Source organism: Triturus cristatus, chromosome 2_1, assembly GCF_964204655.1.
Source record: "Triturus cristatus chromosome 2_1, aTriCri1.1, whole genome shotgun sequence".
Lineage (NCBI taxonomy): Eukaryota > Metazoa > Chordata > Amphibia > Caudata > Salamandridae > Triturus > Triturus cristatus.
Genome location: NC_140581.1, coordinates 49273002 through 49300809, shown reverse-complemented (window position 1 = coordinate 49300809; position 27808 = coordinate 49273002). Strand labels below are relative to the sequence as shown.

At 43.2% G+C, this 27808-nt stretch overlaps 1 protein-coding gene across 2 annotated transcripts in view; it reads left to right on the top strand.

Moving 5' to 3' along the window:
* The window catches only part of LOC146863704 (long-chain-fatty-acid--CoA ligase ACSBG2-like), a 466937-nt gene that overhangs the window by 297049 nt on the left and 142080 nt on the right, over positions 1 to 27808 (top strand). For both annotated transcript variants that reach the window (XM_085627844.1, XM_085627845.1), the window contains 2 exons: positions 19869 to 19949; positions 25477 to 25626. In XM_085627844.1, coding sequence (XP_085483970.1) covers positions 19869 to 19949; positions 25477 to 25626 — 231 coding nt within the window. The remainder of the gene's footprint in view (positions 1 to 19868; positions 19950 to 25476; positions 25627 to 27808) is intronic.

Below are 27808 nucleotides of genomic sequence, written 5' to 3'. Positions count from 1 at the left end.
GTCTTTCACCCAGACTAATACTATACCCCGTCGCGTTCCATCCTACATAAGGTCTCAGCTCTTCTTTGGGAATGGACGAGTATGCATTAATATCCCTACTCATATCGGCAACTCCTTTCATCAAAGCCTTATTATTGGTGATGGGTCTGATGGAACGCGGTGGGCGAGGGGAGTATGTATCTAGGGCGTAGAGAAACATGGTTTGGAATGCCCATGACGATCCATTGTAACTGTACGGTAGCACCAGGTAGGGAATACCCTTGTTAGTGGTATGGGGCATTAACCCACAGACCCAGCAATTGGTCGTATTCATTACCAGTTGGTGCTGGTGCAAGAGTTGGATAAACGAGTTATTTACGAACTCTGATCGTCGGGTCTGTTCGTGCTCAGGCAAAGGGTGAAAAGAGTGAGAGGAGGCAGTAGAAAGAGATATAGGCTGTTGAGTGGGTGCAATAGGTTTTGGAGCAGAGAAAAACACAAATCCTACAATAAACATCATGATACTACACAGTGTAACAAAGCACAAAAAGACAAAACATTTACTTTTTACAATTCTACACATCCTTGTTTGAGAGTTCATTTCCTCAATCGGTCTCTCCATCCTACAAAACTCCATCCTCTACTCGGGCCGCTCGCGGTGGATGAGTTTCTTCTGCTAAGGAGTACGCCTGTCAGTCCAGGGAAACGCCCTAGACCAACCAGAACCGTTGACCTAGCGTCTTCGGCCTGTACCCCAAAGTCTTGGCACCGCGACCCTGCGGCAGAACCCGGATGGTGGTTCGAAAAACAAAAATCAAGAAAGTCCTTCAGATGGGAGAGCAAAAAATGTCAAAAGGGAAATAATGAGGAAATCTTTATTTGTCCATGGGCCTAGGTCTCAAGTTATAGCGGAGATGGCCGGGTGCTGTTTGGTCTTGAAACAAAAGTTCAGGCTCAGTGGTGTCCAGTCGATTTGATGGCGGCACAGCTTCCTGCAGAATATTGTCACTCTCTTGGACTGAAGCTGTGTCTCTTAAGCGGGCGTCACTGAATGGTACAAAGCGAGGTACAATGTCTGTCTCTGAGTCGGCGATACCCTCGTTGACCCACTGGTCATATGGCAGAGGCAAGGGAACTACCTTGCAGTGAGTACCATGAATCCAGTGCTTCTTCCCTTTCACTCGCACTGCTGATCTTGTCGAAAGAAGAACAAGATGGGGGCCGATCCAGCGAGGTTCGTCGTTGCCCTTACGCTGGAAATTCCGGACCAGGACCCACGAGCCAGGGTTGATGGGGTGTCCAGGAGGTTCAGAGGCTTGGGGAAGAGTATCATGTACCTGTTGGTGCAAAACACGCAGTTTAACAGTCAAATCATACAGGTAATCGAGCAGTACTGGATGCTCAATCTCACTGAACTTCGTAGGCCTTGGCACACCCCATACGTTGGCCGGGCGGCCAAAGACTACTTCATAAGGACTAAGTCCCACTCGTGAGTGTATCGTCATTCTGGTGGACAAGAGTGCTAGAGGCAGAGCATCAGGCCATTTAAGACCAGTGCTCGCCTGGATTTTGGCCAACTTGAGCTTTAAGGCTCCATTGTAGCGTTCAACTAGTCCAGCTGATTGGGGGTGATTTGCAGCGTGGAATTTCTGCCTTATGCCTAAACCTTCACATACATTCTTCATCACTTTACCCACAAACTCACTTCCATTATCACACCACACCATTCTCGGCATTCCAAACCTGGGGAAAAACTCCTTCACAAGGGCTTTGGCTGTGGATAGGGCAGTGTTATCTTTCAGAGGATAAGCCTCTACCCATTTTGAGAAAGCACAAACAACCACTAGTACATATTTCAGGTTGTTGCATCTTTCCATGTGAATAAAGTCCAGCTGCAAAACTTCGAATGGACATGATGGGGGTGCAAAGTGACCGGCCGGAGTTGGGGTTCCCCTACCAGGGTTGTACTTCAAGCATACTATGCAATTCTTGACCACATTCTCTGCACACTTGGGAATCCCAACATTCTGCCATACTGGAGCCAACAACTTACAAATACCTTTCGTACTGATATGCGCCATTCCATGTGCCATAGTAACCACTGGAAGCACATATGCATCAGGCAACAACCATCGTCTATGTTCTGTCAGGTCAATCCAACAACCATTCTCATCCAACTTACCCATACTCTCTCTCCACTTGCTTAACTCTTCTTCTGTAGCTTCAGCCTGAAGCGACTTCACACTCTCTATTGTGTTCTCACACATTCCCACATCATTAACCCATCTTGCGGGGCCTGCAACATACATTCTAGTCTTCACATTCTGTGCTGTTTCTTTCGCGGTCTCATCAGCAAACGCATTCCCTCGTCCAACATCATCTGTGACTTTCCTATGCGCACTGCATTTCATGATCGCAACTTGCAAAGGTAGGGTCAGTGACTCAAGGAGATCATTCACCAACTTGCCATTCTGAATTTTAGCTCCATGCGACGTCAGGAACCCACGCTCTTTCCACAAACGCCCAAAATTATGAGCCACGCCAAAGGCGTACTGGCTATCTGTGTATATGTTCACTCTCATTCCTTCAGACAACACACATGCTCTCGTGAGGGCGATCAATTCTGCTGCTTGGGCCGAATTATGTGGCACTCGTGCAGTTTCCACGACCGTATGTAAAGTCGTGATAGCATATGCAGCAGTCGTGTCACCATTAGGGAGCTTGAAACATGACCCATCTACCCATAAAGTGCCATCACATTCAGTCAGGGGAGTATCCTTGAGATCTACTCTCCCTTTCGTCTCCTCTTCTGTCCTGAACAGACAGTCATGTTGCTCAATCTCATCTGAGTCTGCTGGAATCGGCAATAATGTGGCTGGATTCAGCGTATTGCATCTTTTTATGTGTATGTGATTCGCTAACAGTGTGAGTTCATACCCTGATAATCGCGCACTAGTCAAGTGTTGTGTCTTGGTTCTATTTAATAATGTGTCTACAGCGTGTGGAACCATGACAATCAATGTGTTGTCCATTACCAGACCAGCAGATTGTCGGATAGACATCGCTGCAGCAGCTGTCGCTCTCAGACAGCTTGGCAATGCCCTCGCTACAGGGTCCAAGGTGGATGAAAAATATGCGCATGGGCGCGGTCTGTCGCCAAAAGGCTGTGTTAACACTGACAACGCACATCCATCCTTCTCGTGAACATACAATGTAAAAGGCTTGCTATAGTCAGGGGTGCCCAACACAGGAGCTGAACATAACGCATTGCGTAATTCCACAAAACTTTTCTGGCACTCTTCAGACCATGGGATAGGATTCGGTGTGTCTTTGCATGTTAATGCTAATAAAGGTTTTGCCAACAAAGAAAAACTAGGGATCCAATGCCTACAGTATGAAGTGATGCCCAAGAAAGCACGCACTTCTCTCTGTGTTTTCGGCACACTCAACTGTGCAATGGCTTGAATTCTTTCTGGGGTCAGTTTCCTTCCCTCCTTCGATAAGAGATGACCTAAGTAGGTCACTTCTTGTCGACAATATTGCAGCTTAGAGAGAGACACTTTGTGATGGTAAGCGGATAGATGGCGCAACAGTGACAATGTGGCTTCTTTACAGATCTTCTCAGTATCCGCAGCGATCAGTAAATCGTCCACGTACTGGATCAGGATAGCGCCACTAGGTAAAACAAGTGCATCAAGCTGCGCTTTCAAAGCTTGACTGTATATGGATGGACTCTCGCAGTAGCCTTGGGGAGCGCGTTTGAAGCGGAAGCTTCGGCCTCCCAGACTAAAACCAAAAATGTCTCTGCTCTCTTCTGCAATTGGGATACTAAAGAAAGCATTCTTTAAATCGATCACTGAAAACCATGCAGCAGAGGCTGGAATCATCATTAACAAGGCAGTTATATCAGGGACAACCGGAAACTGAGGCACAACAATCTTATTAACCTCTCTAAGATCAATCACAAATCTGTAAACAGGTGGCTGTGAAGGGTCCGTTCGCTTTAAGACAGGTAAAATCGGACTATTGCAAACGTTGCCTCTTGTCTCTTCAATCACACCCTTATTAATCAAGTCGCTGACAATGTCTAACAATGCTTTCTGGCCTTCATTAGAGATCTTGTACTGGGGAATACGTGGCAGTCTGACATTAGCCTTCAGAGTCACCACATATGGTGGTATTTCCAAGAGGCCCACATCATTGGGACCAGTAGCCCAAAGGGCATCCGGAAGGGATGACAATTCAGGTGGCATCGTGTTTTTAGACAAATACATTGGAGAAACCACTTTCTTGCCTAATGTAAGTTGTACTCCTGAAGGAGAACAATACAGTGTAGCGTGCAATCTTTTCAACAAATCTAATCCCAGCAAATTCTCACCACAACCTGTTGTCAGGATCAGGGGCGCTTTCAGCTCGCAAGGTCCAACGGAAAGCGACATGGGACTGGAAATCGGGTTCCTAACTGGGGCGCCAGAAAAACCTACTGAAACATTTATATCGCCAGACAAAGGTGCGCCAGGGAGTTTGGAATGCATGATTGAACTCTTTGCAGCACCAGTGTCTAGCAGAAAAGGCTCCGTTACATTTGCTGTAGTCACCTCAACATACGGTCCACTCTGATCCACTGGCACTGAAACAACTCCCTCTCTCTGTCTATGGCTGTCCTAGTAATCATTATTCTCTGCATCACCATCTTCTGCATAATAATCATTATTGTAATACTGAGCCGTATTACTAGTCGCATTAGCTTGCTGATCAAAGCTATTAATGGCGCTTTGGGGCGGAAGAGGACGCGCGTTTTGTGGAACACTTCCACGCCCTCTGCCTCTAGGAGCTTGCTGACCACCTCTACCTCTTGCGCCATACATATTACCGTTCCGTTGCATTAATTTAGGACAACTATATTTAAAATGACCTTCCTCTTTGCAGTATGAACATTGGTTGGGACCTACAGGGACACGTGGTTGATAATACCCATTCATTTGCTGATTAGTCTGAACTTGTTGAGGTTGGTGATAGACACCTTGGGGTTGCCTATAATTATTACCGCCGCCACGTGGTGGATAGGCCTGCTGTAAAAGGACCTTTGTCTTTAGTTCCTTCGTTTTCTTCTCCGTTCTATCTTTCTCGTCTTTATCTCTGTTTTCATAATACTGTGCAGTAGCCAGTATTTGCGCTGAAGAAGAAACGGCCCAAGAACTCTCTGAATCTTTCAACTTTTTACACAGGTCAGGGAGTAAATTCTGCACAAACTTATCCACAAACAACCGTTGGCCACCCTCAGTACTCATATCTTGCCCACTGTGGTCAATAAACGTTTCCTCAAACCTAGTAAAGAAGTCTGACACTGTCTCATCTTTCTTTTGCTTACATGCAGATAACTTGTCCCAATTTACGCGCATCGCAGGCATTATTGTCTTCATATACGTGATGATTCTACCAGGCAGTTCAGCTACTAAAGGTTCTGGTTTCGCACCACCCGTTTGTCTAGCATCAGCAGCAACAATGTTAGCCCATGTATCCCCTAGTTCTGCATCGTGATCTGCATTACGAATTGATCCCCATAGAGGCTGTGGAACAACATTACCAAACAACATGTCTATGTCGGCCAGATTCATAATGCATGACCCTGCCGTCTGTGACAACTCTTTATAATAACCTGCTGGGTTTTTACGGGGATCAGGCAATGTCTGCTTAAGTGCTAACACCTCAGAGCGCTTCCATGGAACATGCACCCAAACACGCTGGAAATGCGCTGCCACAGCGGGGTTACCACCGGCAGCTGCAACCGCTTCCTTCCATACCGGGGGAACTTCTCTCATAGGGTATTGTCGCGCTTTTGCCTTTTTCCCCACAAGGACCTCGTGTTCAAACAATGACTGTTGGCAATCGTCATTCCTTAAGGACAATACAACCGCAACTGCTTTATCTACTTCGCGGTCCACAATTATACCAGTTCCAAAATCGAACCTCACTCTACACAATTCCTGCGGGTTCGGATTTCTACCACTATCCTCCAATTCTTCACAGAGAATTTCGCACATTTTCTCGAATACATATCTCTGTTTCGGGGCATCCCATTGATGGAAAGTGTTAACAACCGATTCCACATCATACAGTGAAGGAAAAACGATCCATCTACGCGCCATGTGATCTATTACCTTTTTCTCATCGGGGTTAGGCAATTGGCTGCGCAACTGCTTACGCTGTACACCAGGAGTTGCACCAGATGACCCAAAGAGAGGCGACATTAATGTAGTAACCACATTAGCTAAACGCTGTCGCGCTGAAGGAGAAGCTGAGGCGAGAACAGGGGGAAAAACAGAGGGAAGAAAAGAGGATGTAGAGACAGGTACTGGAGTGGTAGAAGGAAGAGTGTTAGGGGAGGCAGTTACTGGATTAAGCAAAGTCGCAGGAAGTGCGGGGGTAGTTGGAAGCACTACCGGAGGCGCTTGAGAAGACTGCGCTACAGGAATAGGAACTGGTTGCAAAGCAACTGGCGGTTGCGGCAAGGCTTGCAGTATATGCACTGGAGGTGGCATATTTACAAGCTGGGGAGGCGCCGTGGCAGTTTGAGCATACGGGGGTGGCGAACTCAACAAATGCGACATTAAGGGATCTTTCTCCTTTTCTTCTGACTCATCCTGCTTAGAATGTGGCAAAGCTGGGTAACATTTGTCAATCCCTAACTTACGCTGCCTGTGCAATTGCTCATTCATTTGCTCCTCTTCATTATCTTTAAATTGTACAGCTGCTTGCATTACTGACATACCTCTCTCTCTCTTATTCTTTTTCGCTAGCTTAATTTCCTTCTGTTTGGCTTCCTTTCGCCATAAGCGGAAAGAGTCAAACATCGCCGGCCGGGCTTTCTTCTTAAACAATTTAATTTCCAGATTATCTAAAATATCGGTATCAAAACTACCATTTTGGGGCCATTTTAAAACACCGTCTTTCCTGGTGTAGTGGATCCACACTTCGTTATATGCAATGGGGCCTACGCCATGTTTCACATAGAGCTCATAAGTTGGAGTTCCAACCGGAGGAACCGGACATGATTCCTCGAGCTGGAAATCTTTTCCACAACCCAAACAGAATAATCTACCAAATAGTCCAGAACCAGGCATCTTCGCTCACTAGTCTAGATCCAAACGTCAAAGGATTATCGAATACGATATTCTCGTGAATACACGAATCCTCTGGCTTTGGGGTTTGCAAACACCAAATCACCAATCAAATCAAACGATCCCGAGGGATACCAAAACAAATGGGAGACGCTCCACTTATACTTAACTGAATATTGCTGATCGATGACGTCACCAGAAGACTCTCTCGATTGTTTCGCTCTCTCAAACTCGTCAAGGGTCCAAAACAGGTCGATTAATCAGGGCAGCAGTCCTTCGTAGCCGTCGGGACGCGGAGAACCTCGCAGAAAAGACTTTCGGACCACGTCGACATGCAGGGGTCGATGAAGTGGCGGCCTTCCTCCGGAATTTCCACACGAAGCTCCTCACGAACCTCTGGCTTGGACTGGTACCGCTGAAATCGGCCCGAGTTGGGCGCCAAACTGAAGTACTGGGTATTTTAGACCCAGCGGTGCAGGGGCACACACCCTATGACTTCGGGGTTTCACCCTGTTCCGGACCTACAGAAACACAGAGTCTTCTAGGTGAAGTCAAAGATTCGTTTATTGGCTGCAGACCAATGACAGGTATCCTAGAAGTACAACAGCGTGTATGTTCTCAGGAGACTGCTGAAAATCATAGGAACGGACTTCTCCTTAAGTACAAAATATCATGCTCCAGGCATACATTCCTTGGTTTACGATATGGTCATATAAAGGTATACATTACAAACGAAAAAGCAGAGTCATGATGACCATCCCACATTCCAGTTCGGCCAGCCCACAATGATTTACACAGGAAGGTTCAGATCCCATGTTTGAAGTAAATAGACCCCCCAATAAATATGAGCATCTCCTGTTTTGGGAAACAAGTCATAAAGCAAGAACAAGCAGGTGTGGAAGAGATTAGCCGGGGGATTGTGTAGAATGAAAGGGTTTTATGACGGGTCAAGCCCTGATACGAATCACAGGTGGAAGGAGGAAGGGGAGCTCGTGAGACCGGTTTGACCCGGGGCAGCAGAGCCAGCTGCCCAGGTCACAGAGAAGTCAGAGGGAAAGCCCGTGTACTGTGAGGCCCGTATTAACTCCATCATAGCCTATGTGAGGGCAATGACAAGATGGCCACTGCTTCCAAAATGGAACCCGCGTAGTTGAGCAGAATACGCGTACACAGTGCATTCGTAGCTGGAACGGCACATAAAGCACTCGTACGTGCCGCATTTACCATTTGCGGTTCGCTAATACCAAAATAGACAGAGGTAGGGCCCTGTCCCCTACGCGGTTCCGAATACTAAAGTACGACAAGGAAGAGACGAAAGGGAGAGTAGATCTAAAAGATACTCCCCTGACTGAGTGTGATGGCACTTTATGGGTGGATGGTTCGTGTTTCAAGCTCCCTAATGGTGACACGACTGCTGCATATGCTATCACGACTTTACACACGGTCGTGGAAACTGCACGAGTGCCACATAATTCGGCCCAAGCAGCAGAATTAATCGCCCTCACGAGAGCGTGCGTGTTGTCTGAAGGAATGAGAGTGAATATTTACACAGATAGCCAGTACGCCTTTGGCGTGGCTCATAATTTTGGGCGACTGTGGAAAGAGCGTGGGTTTCTGACGTCGCATGGAGCTAAAATTCAGAATGGCAAGTTGGTGAATGATCTCCTTGAGTCACTGACCCTACCGTTGCAAGTTGCGATCATGAAATGCAGTGCGCACAGGAAAGTTACAGATGATGTTGGACGTGGGAATGCGTTTGCTGATGAGACCGCGAAAGAAACAGCACAGAATGTGAAGACTAGAATGTATGTTGCAGGCCCCGCAAGATGGGTAGATAATGTTGGAATGTGTGAGAACACAATAGAGAGTGTGAAGTCGCTTCAAGCTGAGGCCACAGAGAAAGAGTTAAGCAAGTGGAGAGAAAGTATGGGTAAGTTGGATGAGAATGGTTGTTGGATTGACCTGACAGAACATAGACGATGGTTGTTGCCTGATGCATATGTGCTTCCAGTGGTTACTATGGCACATGGAATGGCGCATATCAGTACGAAAGGTATTTGTAAGTTGTTGGCTCCAGTATGGCAGAATGTTGGGATTCCCAAGTGTGCAGAGAATGTGGTCAAGAATTGCATAGTATGCTTGAAGTACAACCCTGGTAGGGGAACCCCAACTCCGGCCGGTCACTTTGCACCCCCATCATGTCCATTCGAAGTTTTGCAGCTGGACTTTATTCACATGGAAAGATGCAACAACCTGAAATATGTACTGGTGGTTGTTTGTGCTTTCTCAAAATGGATAGAGGCTTATCCTCTGAAAGATAACACTGCCCTATCCACAGCCAAAGCCCTTGTGAAAGAATTCTTCCCTAGGTTTGGGATGCCAAGAATGGTGTGGTGTGATAATGGAAGTGAGTTCGTGGGTAAAGTGATGAAGAATGTATGTGAAGGTTTAGGCATAAAGCAAAAGTTCCACGCTGCAAATCACCCCCAATCAGCTGGACTAGTAGAGCGCTACAATGGAGCCTTAAAGCTCAAGCTGGCCAAAATTCAGGCGAGCACCGGTCTTAAATGACCTGATGCTCTGCCTTTAGCACTCCTGTCCACCAGAATGACCATACACTCACGAGTGGGACTTAGTCCTTACGAAGTGGTTTTTGGCCGCCCGGCCAACGTATGGGGTGTACCGAGGCCTACGAAATTTAGTGAGATTGAGCATCCAGTACTACTCGATTACCTGTATGATTTGACTGTTAAACTGCGTGTTTTGCACCAACAGGTACATGATACTCTTCCCCAAGCTTCTGAACCTCCTGGACACCCTATCAACCCTGGCTCGTGGGTCCTGGTCCGAAATTTCCAGCGCAAGAGCAACGACGAGCCTCGCTGGATCGGCCCTCACCTTGTGCTTTTATCAACGAGATCAGCGGTGCGAGTAAACGGGAAGAAGCACTGGATCCACGGCACCCACTGCAAGGTAGTTCCATTGCCCCTGCCATATGACCGGTGGGTCCAGGAGGGTATCGCCGACTCTGAGGCAGACATTGTACCTCGTTTTGTACCATTCAGTGACGCACGCATAAGAGACACAGCTTCAGACCAAGAGAGTGACAATATTCTGCAAGAAGCTGTGCCACCATCAAATCGACTGGACACCACTGAGCCTGAACTTTTGTTCCAAGACCAAACAGCACCTGGCCGTCTCCGCTATAATTTGAGACCAAGGCCCATGGACAAATAAAGATTTCTTTACTATTCCCTTTTTGACATTTTTGGCTCTCCCATCTGAAGGACTTTCTTGATTTTTGTTTTTCGAACCACCATCCGGGTTCAGCCGCAGGGTCGCGGTGCCAAGACTTTGGGGTACAGGCCGAAGACGTTAGGTCAACGGTTCTGGTTGGTCTAGGGCGTTTCCCTGGACTGACAGGCGTACTCCTTAGCAGAAGAAACTCATCCGCCGCTAGCGGCCCGTTTAGAGGATGGAGTTTTTTAAGATGGAGAGACCCGTTGAGGACATAAACTCTAAAGCAAGGATGTGTAGAATTGTAAAAAGTAAATGTTTTGTATTTCTGTGCCTATTTACGCTGTGTAGTATAATAATGTTCATCATAGGATTTGTGTTTTTCTCCTCTCAAAAGACCATTGCGCCCACTGTACAGCCTATACCTCTTTCTACTGCCTCCTCTCACTCTTTTCACCCTTTGCCTGAGCACGAACAGACCAGACGATCCGAGTTCGTAAATAACTCGTTTATCCAGCTTTTGCACCAGCACCAACTAGTAATGAACACAACCAATTGCTGGGTGTGTGGGTTAATGCCACATACCATTAACAAGGGTATCCCCTATTTGGTGCTGCCATTTAGTTACAATGGATCGTCATGGGCATTCCAGACCATGTTTCTCTATGCTCTAGATACGTACTCCCCTCGCCAACCGCGTTCCATCAGACCTATCACCAATAATAAGGCTTTGATGAAAGGAGTTGCCGATATGAGTAGGGATATTGATGCATACTCATCCATTCCCAAAGAAGAATTGAGACCTTATGTAGGATGGAACGCGACGGGGTATAGTATTAGTCTGGGTGAAAGACAGCGAAAAATCTCATCCCCAATCTGGGTCGTACCCCACATAGGTCGGTTCTGCTTACAGGGTAATGGTCAGAATCCTAGAGCTCAACTGGGAAGAAGTGACTGTACTGAAACGTACACTTTCCCGTCACAGTTCTCCCCTGCGTTTTTGGCTGCCAAGGGCACATATTTCATCTGCAATGACCGAGCATATACATGGTTGCCCCCTGATTTCTCGGGCACATGTTATATTGCGAACTTGCTACCGCCTACATTTACTGCTGCCTCTGATTATCACAAGACCAGAGTTGTGAGAGGTGTGATTAGTAAGGAGGATACTGCCGGTCAAGAAGCAGGAGACTTCTTTTTGGGTTTCCTGCCGTTTTGGGGACCTATGGTGAATAGTAGGAACCTGAGACAACTGACACGTGTGGTTGAATCCACTGTAAATGTAACGGCTGGTGCCCTTGGTAATCTGATAGCTGAGCTCCAAGCGGATCGCCTTATGACTTTGCAGAACCACATGGTTCTAGACGTTATTCTTGCAGACCGCAGTGGGGTATGTAAGGTTATCCAATCTAGTTGCTGCATTTTCATACCAGATAACGCTCCAACAGTCTATCAAGCCATCTCCAAACTCCATAAAATATCTGAATCCATACACGTGGATAAAGGAGATTGGTCACTGGTGGGGTGGTTCTGGGAGCTGATATCTGCCTGGGGTTGGAAAGTTCTGATGGTCATTGGAATGATCTTAGCCATTCTTTTCCTGTTCTGTCTGTGCATACAGTGTGCTCCTGCGATATGTGGCCTCTGTGCTACCTTATGTGTAAGGAAACCTGTATCGAGGGACGAGCTAAGTAATAGGATGATGCTACAGCAACATCTCCATGACTTCGTGAACATCGACCTGGACTCGGATTAAGATGAGTATAGTGATTGCCTATGTAAGGGCAAAAGGAGGGTCTGTCGTACTTTAATCTCTGTCACCGCGTAGGGGACAGGGCCCTACCCCTGTTTATCTGGTATTAGCAAACCGCAAATGAATAATGCGGCATGTATGAGTGCTTTATATATCGTTCTAGCTATGAATGCACTGTGTACACGTAATTCTGCTTCACTACGAGGGTTCCATTTTGGAAGCGGTGGCCATCTTGTCATTGCCCTCACATAGGCTATAATGGAGCAAATACGGGCCTCACAGTACATGTGCTTTCCCGTGACTTCTCTGTGACCTGGGCAGCTGGCTCTGCTGCCCCAGGTCAAACTGGTCTCACGAGCTCTCCTTCCTCCGTCCACCTGTGATTAGCATCAGGGTTTGACCCATCATAAAACCCTTTTCATTGTACACGAGCCTCCGGCTAATCTCTTTCACACCTGACTGTTCCTGCTTTATGACTTGTTTCCCAAAACAGGAGCTGCCCGTGTTTTATTGGGGCCTATTGATATCAAATGTGGGATCTGAACCTTACTGTGTAAATCATTGTGGGCTGGCCGAACTGGAATGTGGGATGGTCATCATGACTCTGCCTTTTCTTTGTAATGTACACTTGTTTATTACCGTATCATAAAACCTAGGAATGTATGCTTGAGGCAGGGAAAAGCGTATTTAAGATGAAGTCCGTTTCCATGATTTTCAGCAGTCTCCTGAGAACATACACGCTGTTGTACTTCTAGGATACCTGTAATTGGTCTGCAGCCAATAAACGATCTTTGACTTCACCCAGAAGACTCTGTGTTTCTGTAGGTCTGGAACAGGGTGAACCCAGAAGTCATAGGGTGTGTGCCCCTGCACCGCTGGGTCTAAAATACCCAGTACTTCACAGTTCACCTTTCGACACTGTTGTATGTGGAAGAGGGCCTTTAATACCTACTTTGAAAACAGATTTCACTAAACTGAGCAAACTGAAAGCACATTTGTTTCAAACAGAAGTGTCCATCACTTTTGCAAAAGAAATTTATCAACTGAAGATAGCACAAACTTCAAGTAAAATACAGTCCCTTTTAAATACAAACCTCCCATTACACTTTGTGAATTGTTGCACGATTTTCAACACATCTCACACTCAAGGTCTGGCACACTTTTTTAAGTCCGGCCTTGTCACAGGCTTTCAAACTGTTTTTGGTATAATACCAGACTTCATTCATATGATCATCTCTGGAATAACAGGAACAGTGCCAATAATTCTCGCTCAGTTTGCGGCCATCCTACTACTATTTTTGCTTATAAAAAATGGCTGCACTCCTTTTGGTAACAATCATGTCCGACGCAATACGCCTCTACGCGAAGCTACATCAATACCGTGAAAAAATGGAACAACTTTTTGGCTGCCTGCCTCTATCTATTATCGGAGCCAGCTACAACATGACATTTATATACATATATGCAATCTGCGTGCAACCATCTCTTTATTGCAAAACTTGCCCATTAGACTGGCGAATGGATCTATGCCTTGCCAACATCCCAACATTCGCTCCCGATATTCAGCAGGTAATTGAGTATCTTGAAAACCATGAACTTGATTGTTCGTGCTGTGGAGCAATGGCGGATACAACACAAAAATGTATCCTGGCGGAATGGGATTTCTGCGCAGCTGTGAAAGATCTCCTGCAACGTGCGACCTTTGACAACATTGCAGATTGCCTGCCAATTCAAATTGTCGCTCCAACATTCGAAGAACATTACTGTCCCTCCGAGGATATGAATTGGATCGCTTCGCTTTTCTCACATGATGGCAACAATCGCCTCTTGGAACATTAGCCGCTGAAGAACTTCCGTACTGCAATCTCCAAGACTGTAAGAAATTCACGTTATCCTTGGATTGATTTTTTCCAACTTTTTTGACTTTTTCCTATAACATTTTTTAATACACTTCAATTGAACTATTGTCATATAATAACTTTCTCAGTATGCCCAGGCATTTGAACTCTGTTTTCATTATTGCCCCTTACGTCTCCAGCCTAACCAGGGATGGGTGATGTATTGCCTATGCAAATATGCTATTTACTTGCTAAATTAGCCTAAACCCAACATCCATTTTGAAACCATGTCTATTCTTTGTGCACCAATCTCTCTGCCTGCCTGTTATCCATGAAGCCCTTTCACACAAATTAGCTCATCCTCAGCCTCTGCTCACAAGCTGGCTATCAAGATAAAAAAACATGACATTGTTTAGGAACTAGTTGGCACAGTCTGGTAATCGTATCCTACCTTTATTTTCATTATAGAATTTACTCATTCATGTCTAATAGCTATTGTTTATGCCACATGGAACTGTAACATGTAATGTGCAATTCACTGAAGCAGCAGCTTAGGTTTGAATACAGCAGAAGCGGTTGGAGTTTGCCTCAGCTCGATGCCTTAGCTCTTGCTCAAGAATGTTTTTTTGAAAGGGCTGAAGACAATAATGTATGGTTTGACGAGAAGGGTACCGAATGTGCTTCTGTAAAGTGCAATGTTTGTGTTCCTCCTCAAAGTTCTGATATGAGTAGAACTATTACCAATTCTGACAGGCAACCAGATTGATCTACTGTAGAAGAGATTGCTGACTATTCTACTGTTGATAATTTTGTGTTACAAAAAAGGAGTACCAGGGTACCTAAGAAGTTTGATGATTACATTTTGGAATATTTTATTGTTTTTTTGTTTCTGTTTTCTTAAAGGATACATGTGGTAATCATATCCTACCTTTATTTTCATTATAGAATTTAGAGTCATTCATGTCTAATAGGTATTGTTTATGTCACATGGAACTGTAACATGTAATGTGGAATTCACTGATGCAGGAGCTTAGGTTTGAATACAGCAGAAGCGGTTGGAGTTTGCCTCAGCTGGATGCCTTAACTCTTGCACCAGTGGGTCCATTTATGGCACTTAAATAAAGACAATTTTTATATAACTTGCAGACTCCATCACTTTATTACACACAGCCACTTTCTTAGACACACCTGATTTCACCATTTGTCTTCTGTGACATTGCAACATTCTGCATTATATTCTTCATGATTATTTCTTTATTCCTGCTTGCTAAAATACTGCATTCGAGTCTTCACCCCAGTACGGGTTAGTAGCTCGCTTCCTACTCCCTGTATAGTATAAACAATTCCAGGTGAGGGTTGATCCTTGGGAGCCTTTTTAAAGCAGTCTTGTGACAAAGGTATGGAGACTGCATCAAAGATATCAGAGAGATCAAGTAGGATGAGGGCTGTGATCTCTCCACAGTCCACTATTGTGCGGTGTCTGTGATGAGTGCTGTTCCTGTTTTGTGTTTGCTACATAAACCTGATTGGATGTGTTCACGAAGGTTGCGGGGTTCGAGGTGGTTGGTGGGATGTGGGTTGTTTGTTGATGGCTTTTACATTTCTGCAAAATACCCCTGTCATCACCAACAGGGGAATATTAGAATTTCCATGAGTTGTCAGGTACCGTGGAAAGTTAGAGATAACATCCTGAGCAGGCAAACAATGATGCCAGTACAGGTTTTTAGAGGTGGAGTCACCTTATCATATTCTCATAATACTCTAATGGGATGAGCCACATGTAGAATGCTTTTACTATAAGCCTGTGGAGTATTAACACTGTCAAGGTGGGATCAAACAACAGCTTTTTTATGCATATGAGAGTATGGAAGCTGTACTTAGGGATGAGGTGAAATTGTACTGTTGTGTCGTATCCCAATCTTAGGCCCTCAAAATCCTCTGAATTGCTGCTGAAATGCAGACAAATGGCAAGATATGGAAATTCAGAAAATAAACGGGGCTCATAGAGTTATTGTTCATATATGTTACTGCCACACAATTCCATGCTGGGGTAGCAAATATAAAGCCAGGTGAAAGCAGTTGCATGCAACTGGTGCAGCACGTTGCTTTAGTTTGATTCCCTCCTCCTTAACTACTCCCACCAGGTCAAATTATGACCATTATTCTAAAGCACCTCAAATGTCAACTGTGGTAATGTAACCTCTCACCATTACACATTGACATCACATCACTTACAATCATCGTCAACTCATAAGAGAAAGGCTTTTCCATATCTGCAGATGAAAGACAACCCTACTTCAGGCCAGGCTATGAACTTAACTCCTTAATATGTCTCAACATCACATGCATGTCAACGGGTGCATGGAGAACAATTGGCTATGTCTTAACAATAAAAATTACTTCTTCTGAAGAGGGTCAACACCTCTCTATTCCCCCTATCCTGAACTACCAAACTGGCTACTCTATCAAGGCCAATGGATAAAGGTCACAACTATGGAGAACTCTTGGATAGTGACCTTTAATTCATCCCCATAAAAAGCCACCATTTACCATTTCTTATCTTCTAACAAAGAACTTATGTTAATAATCAGCACTAAATACAAGAAATGTTTAAAAATATCCGACGACTTCTGTGGTTTGCATTTTGCACTATTTAGTTAATTACACCTCCTTTTCCAAAGTGTTGGTCTGACGCCTGATACTGAAAAAATTAACCCATAGCTTGGTACTTTTACCTTTAGGCTATAACTTTACAAATGTTGATTCTTACCTCGGCAGGTAGCCTCTCTATCCCATTAATCATGTTCTGCCTATAACAGACTGCCAGATTTTAGCTCACCAGAATGCTGCAGCAAAAATGTTCAAATGTGAGTGAAAATAACTTGAGGGGCCTATTAAAGTACCAGAGAGGAAGAATTATATCTTTGGAAGTACAACAAAAGGTGCACTCCTGAATATCATGATGTTTTACAAGATCTAATTAGTAAAATGCAACAGAAGGATTTTAGTTCAACATAAATGATTTCAAAGAAATACTTATTGGATTTTGTGTCATGATGAATAGTATAGAAGGGGGGCCTAATGAAGCCCTTATGTTATTGGAATGTAAGGTTGTCACGGACAGTAGCACTTGGATGTACAAACACAGGGGCATATCATCAAGGAGGCAATATAAAATTATCGCCGCTTTTGTGTCCGTTTTCGGCCGAAAAGCGGCGATAATTTTATCGTCTTATCAGCAAGGTCACGCTATCGCGTGAATCCTTGCATTAGCTCCCTTTCCCGTAACGCCCACCTTTGCATCTCTAATGAGATGCAAAGTGGGTGCTCCATCCCAAAATAACTGGAGAAATGTCGCTAACTGACATTTCTCTAATTATCAATGGACACGCTAACAGGCATAGTGATAAGAAAAGTAGTGCTAACCTTGGTTATCGCTACTTTCCTTACGCCTGCTTTTAGTTAGACTTAGCCATTATATCCAATGTAAGGTGGATATCATGGCTAAGTCTGGCCTGCCCTATCAGCAAGCTATCACCAAACATTGTGAGATTATCGCTGGATTTCCAGGGATAATCTCACATTTGGCATTTAGCGCTTGGAATTTTATCGCTTTTGAGATAAGCATTGCTGATAGCACGCTATCTCAGCGATAAAATTCCACGTTACCCGGCGACAATTATCCTAGCGCTAAGTGCGCTTAGCGATAATTATCGCCGGTCCTTGATGATATGCCCCACCGTGTTTTTGTGTTTTACAGTTCAGTTTTTTAGTGATTTGCAGTGCCCACGAGTGAGGTGAGTGTATTGTGAACATTTTGTAGCCGGGGAACATGTCATATTTATAAACACTTTAACAGAAGAGACTAAAGGTAAAATATATTTAGCCATTATGTTTTATATGTATTTAATCTACCAGGTTGTTACTCACACTTGCAGATGCCCCTGCTGAACTACAGTATGCAAATATTAGAGCTGTATACCTCTTTTAATTGCATGGGATGTATGCTCTATTTAGGCAGGACGTTCCTAAGCCTTGAAGAAGATCTTTGGAATGCACAGGCTTACAAATCTGTCGAAACATGTCAGCAGTTCTAGGTGGTTAGGTGATGCATGGTCTCTAACCATAGAACAACACACAGTTCTTTTTAAATGTATCCAGGGCACCTGTAAATAAAGGAAATCTTTTGGATGTACACTTAGGTATTTTTATCCTTGTACCTGGCCCCCTGCATATGTCCTGTAAGAAAATATTTAGGATCTCCCTCTATGGCTGAGTCCATCAAAGTGGCATTGTCTTACTCTGGTGTGGCGGGCCATCGAGGATGAAGACCATGATAAGTAGCAATTGAGGCGACCTCTCAAATATCTTTGTTTGATCCTTCCAGGGGTTGTCTTCTTTGAATTGCTTTTGAGTTTCACTACTGATGATTCTTTATTATAGCACCTTTTGTGATTTATATATGAACTTAGAAGGTCTTCTTTATATCATATTGTGATTGAATAGTACGAACCTTACCACTTGAATAATATCCATGCATCCAGAAAATTATCTTCTTTCAAATGATCTATGTGATGTGGAGTGTTATAAAACTTCTCTAGTTTCTCTGATACCCCTATAACCTAAGGAAGACAGCAGCTCCTGTCATTGGAGAAGGGGCTTCATTGTGGAATCTTAGATACTGTGTGTGATAATTGGGGTAGGTATGCCACTGCATAACCACAAGTTCAGGGGTATATTTGTCTTTACTTCAATCCATATGTACCCAGCAAGGGAAATTGAGGTTTCTTTAGCTAAATGAAAATTGTATCCAGTCACTAGAAGTTTGATTCTTTTTAATTCTCAAGGATAAATTTAGTGGATATCCTGCAAATATTGCAGCCTGTGACTTGTATGTTACAAATAGATCGCAATAATGAATATTAGAGGTTGTCATATTGCAAGACGTCAAGGGGCAGATATTTTAACATTTTGTGTCATGGCTGTGCCACTTTCTTGGCACATCCATGAGGTAAAATGTTAGTAGAGGTTTACAAAGCCACGCAAGGGTTGATTTGCGGTGTCTTCTGTGGCTTTATAAAAAAAGAGTGGCGCAGGGCAGAGCATACTTTGCCTTGCCTTACCTTACGTCAGTGGAGTTCCATGGATAAAGCATGGGCATCACATGCATCCACCCATGGATCTTGACGCAACCCAAGGTCTAATAAGGTAAGTAAACCTGGGCTCATGTAAAAGTGGTGTACCTCCCAAACCCAGGTGTAACAAGGAGAAATATCCTCATTTCTCCTTGTCACTTACTTTTTCTATGTGTGATGGATTCCGCATCACACAGAGAAAAAGGAAAATGCCTTTAGGGATTGTATCTGTGCAGGAAGGTAAACCTATCTGCAAAAAACAATCCTGCTCATAATGCAGACACTCTTGCAGAAAGGTGCAAGGGTGCCTCCATTGGCGAAAGGCTGTACACAGTGCAACAGCACAAGGAGGGAGCAGAATTTCACCATTTCTGCTCTGTACGTTTCATACAATGTAGTCAAGCAACTTTGCTTGCTGCCCTGTATTGTGTGAAATCTTAGTAAATCTGCCCCAAGTGTCCAAACTATGGGACAAGACCCTTGAGAGAACAAGAGGAATGTGTGACAGCATAGTTGCGGTATACTATACATTCTATATAGTCCCACCATACTTCATTCACTTGAAGTGTTGTCCAAATGTCAGAAAGGAATAAAACAGACTGGATTCTCAATGTAAATATGTATTCACATGAGGAAATGAGGGACAGTGAGGAGATAATCAATGCATCAAAATTCATACAATGAAAATACACAAGACAAGCATTAAATTGTACATTTTTATAGAAGGGTTTATACATTTCCTAATACCTTTTTTAAAGGAAGGATGATATTGAATTTTTTCATCACCCTTATGATTTTTCTTTAGATCCAGGATCGGCTGCCTCATCTCAAGGCCATCGTACAATATTGTGGTGAGCTTCAGATAAGGGGACCCAACCTGTACACGGTAAGCAACATCACATATATATAATACTTGGCTTTGCATACATCATTTTCTTTGGCTGGAGCTTCTGTAGGTTCTTTGCAGTATTTAGGAGATCATTGATGAAATAGAAGGGAGTGGTAGTTTGGGTTGCCTTTGAGGTCTCGTTGAGGTAATAAAAACATAACAGTCCTCTTAGCATATTCTATTGTTTTCAGTGAATCTAGGACACATGTACATATCCTCTTCCATGTACCTCTTTTAAAGTGTAAGTCTGAGTCGTAGTTTCATCTGGGCGAGCTGTAGGCATCCTTATCATTACTCCAGCTTCTTACTGTCCCTTATTTTTCTTCCTTTTTTGGCACACATGTCCCTTATTTTATCTACACTACTCCAAATCCGCATGCAGCTAACCAATTACTTAACATGTATTTTCATCCCAAAAGTCCTCACGTTCAATATTGCTTCATATTCTAGCTGAGGTCAAAAACTCATCTGAAAAGTCTTGTTTCTAGAAAAGTCTACCATATATTTATTGGCCAATAATGTTAGTTTGTCATATGCTTGCACCCCACTGGTCAAATATATAAACTCATTCTCGTGATACTGATCCATATAACTGAAGTCAAGACTTCCCCTAATGTGCTCATCTAACTCTAAACTCAATCTGGAAATATCTAAAAGTCTCAACCTTGAGTGGACCACCGGTTCATCCTCAACCACCTTGGTTTCTCTATTTTCTGGGACTCCTCAAACAATCGAGGTATCACTCCAAAATCCAAGAATCCCATAGCACCTTGATCAATGTCGGTGGGAACACTAGCATCCCACCTTATCTTAAAGGCCTTGCAAATTGGTTAGAGCTCCAAATTGGCACTTGTGAATTCGGTGCAGTAGGTGTAATAACAGTGGCAGGCATTCCAGCAGCATACTCAAACACTATAGGTATTGGAGCCATGGCTTCTGGGGCAGTCAAAACAGGAACAGTCAGTGTCTGGCTCATTACAACAGGGGTAGTCACTCCAAGGCCTGGTACACCTGGGACAGTAAAATAGGAAGTCACAACAATAGGTTTTGGGGCTGGAATAGTGATAACTGGAGTTGTAGGGTAGCTCCCCGTGTCTATTACATGTTGGTTAATGGGAAACGGGAGCAGTAGCACCATTGCCTTTACCAGTAGCACCGCCATTTCCAACTGGCTGGACTATGTTATAAGGTGGTGGTCGAAAGGGCAGCAAGTTCTCCAACAAGTGGTGTCAAGAGTTGCTGTCAGCGTCACACTTATCCTGTGCCTCCTCCTCGTTTTCTACCTGAGCTCTCTTCGTCTTAGATTTTTCATTTATCAATAACAGATATGATCAGCCTGATATAACATCAACTGCTAAATATTAAGCATATATGCATTCACAAAATGATACCATAAACATCAATACAATGCAAAAAGCACACAATATTAACAGAACACCTCAAGCCTCACATAGACAAATTGTGACTCACAAACTTATTTATAATCATTCCTCAACCACTGCGACCACCTTCAAAACCAGCAAAAGACTACCGATCTTCCAAATGGGTCATACTTTTTAGGGTCGTTAACTGGACTTAAGCAAGCTCTAGGTCAGTTCTATTGTATTTTACCTTCCAACCTTTCAGTGACTAGCCATCCTCCAATACCACTTGATAAAGCGGGGTTTCTGGAATGTCAACCTCTTCTAACAGAATTCCCCATCAGTCGTATGTTCTTTTGATTATCAACGTGAAGTGTAAGAAAGAAGCTAACATCAGTAATACATTGCAAATACAGCAAAACCAATGTGGGTCCACAAAAGCAACACAGAGGATGGTATCCAAACCTTAAGAGTTTTGATAAATATGTGGTTCAGGTTAAAAGTTAATTTGAAGAACATATGTTGTGAGAGCATACCTGTTAAAATGAGCATGCAGTCTGAATTTATATATTATAAGAAAAAAATATCATCACACACAGCAAGCAAAATATCACCCAATCTAGTTCCATAAAATCATCTTTCCCTATTCTAAATACAGTATCAGCAGGTACAAGGGGAAATCCTTTGAGGAAGGTGTCAGCATCAGATGAACCAAGTTTGAGGTTCAAGAGGAAAGTGTAAGTCCTCAAGTGTGAAGCTCAACCCTTTGTGTAGGGGAAATCAGCAGAATCAAGAAGAAGTCTTTTTTCAGTGAAACTATGACAGGATGTGCTCAACTGTTGTAAAGATACTGAAAGAAGTTTAAAGAAGGCTTCTTCATATCAGTTTCCACTAACCGAAAAAATCTGAACCTAGGGCCTAACTTACCAACATTTTGGGGCCGATTCCGATCCGGGTCGGAAGGGCACCGAACGCGATCCGGCCGGAAAAACTACGAGCCGTACGCTTGTTTTCCGCCCGACTCGTACAGCTGTACGAGCGAGCCAGTACAATGCGAGCTACATGAAATTCACTAACCGAGTCGTTTCCGGGTCCAGACCGCCTCATACGTCTTGGTCGTAAGCTAACCGTGGCGTGCAATGGATGCGATTCACGACCGAGCCAGTACGATGCACACATCAGACAGCCTGTGGGTCCGCGTCGGACCCCCGACACCCACAGCAGTATGACTCGCCCACAGGGGGAGACCCATGGGTCTCCCCCACACAGGCATGTACGGCACGGATGGCACCGACGCGTACCCACTGTAGGGGGCGCCCTTGTTCGAGATGTACCGCACCCATTTAGTCAATGGGAGCGCATGTACGCGTCGTACAACTGGCTCCCATTGATTTCTATGGGAGTCCGACCGAACCGAGTCCGACAGCATACGTGCGCATCGTACTCGCTCGGTTAGACTGTAGTGGTCCGGCTCGGTCGGAAAACACTCCGGATCCGACTCTGTCGGAGTGCTTTCCGACCCGGATCGGAATCAACCCCTTTGTGTCATGGTTGAGCCTCTTTTGTGTCCAATCAATGATGCAAAATATTAGTAGATATTTACAAACCTACAAAAGCGATGATTTCTGCTACATTGTACGGCTTTGTAAAAAAATGTAACGGAATGCAGCAGCTTGCCCTGCATTGCGTTATATTTTATTCTGGGTGGAATTCCATGTGTGGAACATGGGTGTTCCTATGCATCCACCCATGGATTTCACGCAATCCCAGATTTACAAAGGTTTTTAAACCTGAGATACGTGAACTCGCTACGCATCCCAGAGGAAGGTGTAACGAGGAGAAAAATCTTCTTGTCTCCTCATTATTTCCTTTTTCTATGTGTTCTTCAATCTGCAGCACACATAGAAAGAGGAAAATGCCTTGAGAGATTGTTATCACTTCGTGCAAAAAAACAATTCTCGTTGTAATGCAGGCAACCTTGCACAGAGGTGCAAGGGTGGCCATGTTGGTGCTAGGCTGCCTCAAATGAGCCAGCAATATGGGAGAGCAGAAATGTGGAACATCTTGGAAGATATGGTGCATTTCAGCTCTCTCCCATTCACGCAGCACAGGAAGTTGACTTGCTTCACTGCATTGCATATTAGCTTAGTAAATCTGGGTCTTAGTGTTCTCTAGGAGCAGGTAGACTCCCTAGTTTCACAGCTATCAATCAATTAATTAACCATCAGGACAACCCTGGATGTAGTCTTGCTAATAAGGGAGGATCTCTCCCACAGTCTCAGTTTCCATACCTGAGGCCAACTTCTCATTAAAAGTTCAGTTACCTATTAACCTAATTCAATAATCAAGAAGCTTATTCCAAACTTAACGAGACACATGATAAGACACGTGTAGAGAATATGAGTTGTATATAAAGAGATGGGACACTAAATTATGCTGGTCCAAAGCATTGCAACTTTAGAGTTAATATGGGCAACTTTCTTGCATCAAGATACAAATTGGAAAACTGACAAAATGGTGTGAGATGGACTTTGGATAGATTGGTGAAGAGTCAGTTAAAACAGTGCAAGCTGAAGATGATGAGGGCTTGCATTAAGATACTGATTTATTGTTCAAGAATGAATTGACTTATAGCCTATACTAACCTAAGCTGTTAACATGCACTGCTAGTGATTGTGTTAATTTGAGTTTGTATGTTAAGTCTAATAACATAAAACCAAAAGATGTCGCATTATTATAAAGAACAGGTTTACTGCAGTCAGTACGTTGTCCCTGAATATGATAGTAGTTTGCCTTCCTTTGCAGAGATCAACAAAGATGTAGCTTTCACAGGGTTGCATTTAAGCACTGCAGAGCAATCCACCTTTGAAATGTCTCCAGGTTATTAGAAAGGTGAGATATGTCACTGGCAGAGGAGATAGAGAGGTAAAGATTTATCATAAAGTTCCTTGAATTTCTAAGGATAATCCCTGGTGTTTTAAAGTATCGAATACCAACTGAAGGAGTCAGTATAGAACACTGGAGAGCCCCAGATAGAAATGGCTAGCTAAATATTTACAGATTTTGACTGGTTGAGAACAGTTTCAATGAAGAAGATTGACCATTAACAATATGATTACTATGGTTGCAACTTGCTTTCTTTGAGAATGTGTAATTTATATCATGTTTTTGTTGTCAGTTGTCATTACTTACGCTAATAACAAATGGGGACTTCTTGTAATCCCTGCTCAGTTTAGCTGCCAATTAATTTTTGGGGTATATATGCAGCAGGGTAAATTGTAGAAAATCCACATGTTAACAGTTCTCTATGTGGGGGCTATAGGCATATTAATTCCTTGTTAACTGTAGACTGTACTTAATTCCCACTTGCATTTTGCCCCTTAAGTAGGATACTGCGTGGCTCAGCCCAAATGTTACAAGCAATTCTGGAGCTATGGATTCATTGTAACTATGACTTCTGTCTACTTATTTCAGTATTTCTTTTGAAATACCTCTACCAACCTGTGCCAGGTCACATTTTGGTATCTTTCCTTCATTTTCATTCTTTGCCTCTTCTTTTCTTTTGTTTACATGATAATGGACTTTGGTAAGATGCCCCACTTTGATGCTTCTCTTTTATTTGTTTTTATGTGTTAACATTTTGTTTCAATCACTGGCAGCCGGGCCCAGCTTTGCCTCTCATTGAGGAGTCTCTGAGTACTTTCCATTTTTCAATATCCAGGCAAAGGGTGCCTTAGATGCATAGGTCGTGTAGAGGTTCATTTAGAAAATAATACCCTGTAGCAGTAAGAACATTACTGGTGTATACTGGCTACCGATTTGGTGTTTTGTCAAAAAAGAAGTGACAACGTGTATTATGTTAAAATAATTTTTTCTGCATGAGTGCATTTTTATTACATAGTTCACAAAAGTTGTCTTTCAGAAAATGATTTTTTCTTTACCGAGAGCAGTACTACCAATCACCAATGAGGCATAACCACACAATGCTCACAGTGTTACTGCTCAATTCAAAAGAAGAACACATGAGAAAATGTGTGCAAAAATTAAGTAATCGCTAATTTTTACCATATTTGCGTAGCTATATTGATGAGCTGAATTTCCATCTTCATGGGTAGATTTTGATGTTACCTTTGTCTTTCTGATACATTGATGTCCGAATGCAGTGGAAGGAGTTTATGCACCTGGGAAAAGACATCTCTGATTTTAAACTGAATGATATCATTAGCAGCCTGAAGGTCAACCAGTGCTGCACTGTGGTCTACACCTCTGGTACTACGGGCCCATCAAAGGGGGCGATGCTGAGCCATGACAATGTGAGTATTTCTAATGCTTCTGCTCCATAATCAGTACTGACAATGCACATGGTCTATGTTAAAGGTATAAAGTGAAATGTACACATTATATACCCAAAGTTGTAGTAGTAACAACTCCATACTCTACATTATAAGGAAATTGCTAGTCACTAAGAAGTTATGTGACCATATTGTGGGACAAGGCCAAATGAGTTGCTTTATAAAGTCATGGAATGAGAGGTGAATTTCAATATTCTTAAAACGCACAGCAGCAGTCCTTAATTTTTATAATACATGGTCACACTATCACTGTTGCCACAAACTGCTTAAATATTTTGTGTGTTACTCTTACATGAAAAAAATAGGATGTTTGCAAACATGAAAAATAAAAGTATAACCTGCATGGCAAAAATAAATGCACCAAAAAGAAGTTAGGGCCTGACTTAGATCATGGTTGGACTCCCGTCATCCCTCCACAGTTTAATTTACAAGTATTGCGTCTAGCTGATGGAATTGCGTCAACCGTATGAAGATGCTAAAACACCATCCGCATTGACAGAGTATTTTCTGTCACATAAATGTTTCACTGGTTTCGACACTGCAGACTTCTCTGCTGGCTAACATTACTACGTCTATTTCACAGTGTTGTGATTGCACCAAACCTACTTTGATTTCACAGTTGTTCTGGCGGTGATCTAGTGGCGGATTGCCGACAGAGTGATAATGTCACAGGATCCATTCAACATTGGGCTATTCTTGTGGTTTTCCGGTGGATGCCTCCATCACACACCTGATGTGTTTTCACTTGTCTTCACCTACATAACACACAATAAGACTCATTCCATTTCAGACCATGATCCTTTGCCATCCCACAACATTTTCAAACTGAACTTTTACCAGTTAACTCAAATTTATTCTTTAGCTTTCTCTGTTTCTTGTCCCTTAACCATTCTTTCATTCATATTCTTTTGGGTCATAACATTTATTTAATTTTTGTTTTATTCATAATGATAGGGAGGAGAAATAATCTTTCAGAGGGGGAATTGTCAGTAATGGTGGATGACATTCTTAAAGTAGAGCTACAATTGTTTAAAGCCTAAGCACAAACTATAGCCAGAGATCAAAACATGCAAATGTGGACCAGAATAGTTGACAGAGTAAATGCTGTAGAAAATAACTTGAGCACACTGGAGGAAATTAGGAAGCAGTGGAACGACATGTGTGGACATGTGGGGATGAGTGATTGACCTTGCTTTCAAGCGCCACCTGGAGGCCCATGGAACTTTTGGTGGTTCACCTGTCCCCCCTTATAACTTTTTCCATGTGAGCAAAAGGTCATCTGAGCTTATATCCTGAAGGTAATTTGAGCCAACATCCTGAAGGCTTGACAGGAATCCTTGGTGGAGTGAAGACTGGTAAGTTATACTTTTGAATGTGTCACTAAACCTACATATCATTTTTGAAATTTATTTAGCTGTTGCTAATGTGTGTTGCACTTTTGAAAACAGTGAAACCTATATATATATATGTATATATGTGTGTGTGTGTGTGTGTGTGTAAGATTTATTTGGCTCTTGTTTGTTTGTTTGAATTGAGTTCAATGTATTTAAGATTGCAGGTCTCAATCTCCATTACATTTTACATGATGTAATGGTGCTTGTAAGTTTTTTTTACACCAAGTAACACATTTCAGACATGTGTTTTATATTGCAAATGTCTCTTCTTTTTACTGCATAGTTTCACTGTGTATGTTAAACTTACAAATTTGCAAGTGCTGTTAATATTTAATTGAAATGACTACAACAACCATGATGCCTTGTTTTTTTGTTGTTGAAATAATATTGCAATGTTATCATGCTCATTCTCCCTTTTCAATCATAAATTCCATTTATGTTAAAGTGTTGTGTGTTTATCAATGTCCATTTAATGCTATGTTTTGTAGGTTCTTACTAAGCTGGATGGAGAATCTGAACTCCAATTTGGGCTCCGGGTCTGGGATGCTACAATATATGTTTACCCAAATGTATAGCGCTTTCCCAGCAATATCTTCCCCTTTCTGTAATCTAACAATATCTGGCCCAACTTCATCTGCTTCAGCCACAGATAGAGAGGCCCTGTCACAAAAGGAAACAGATGCACCCAACTCAGTCCCTGCAACTGTGGATCCACCAGCCTGCCACAGGGATACACGTTCATCTGGATC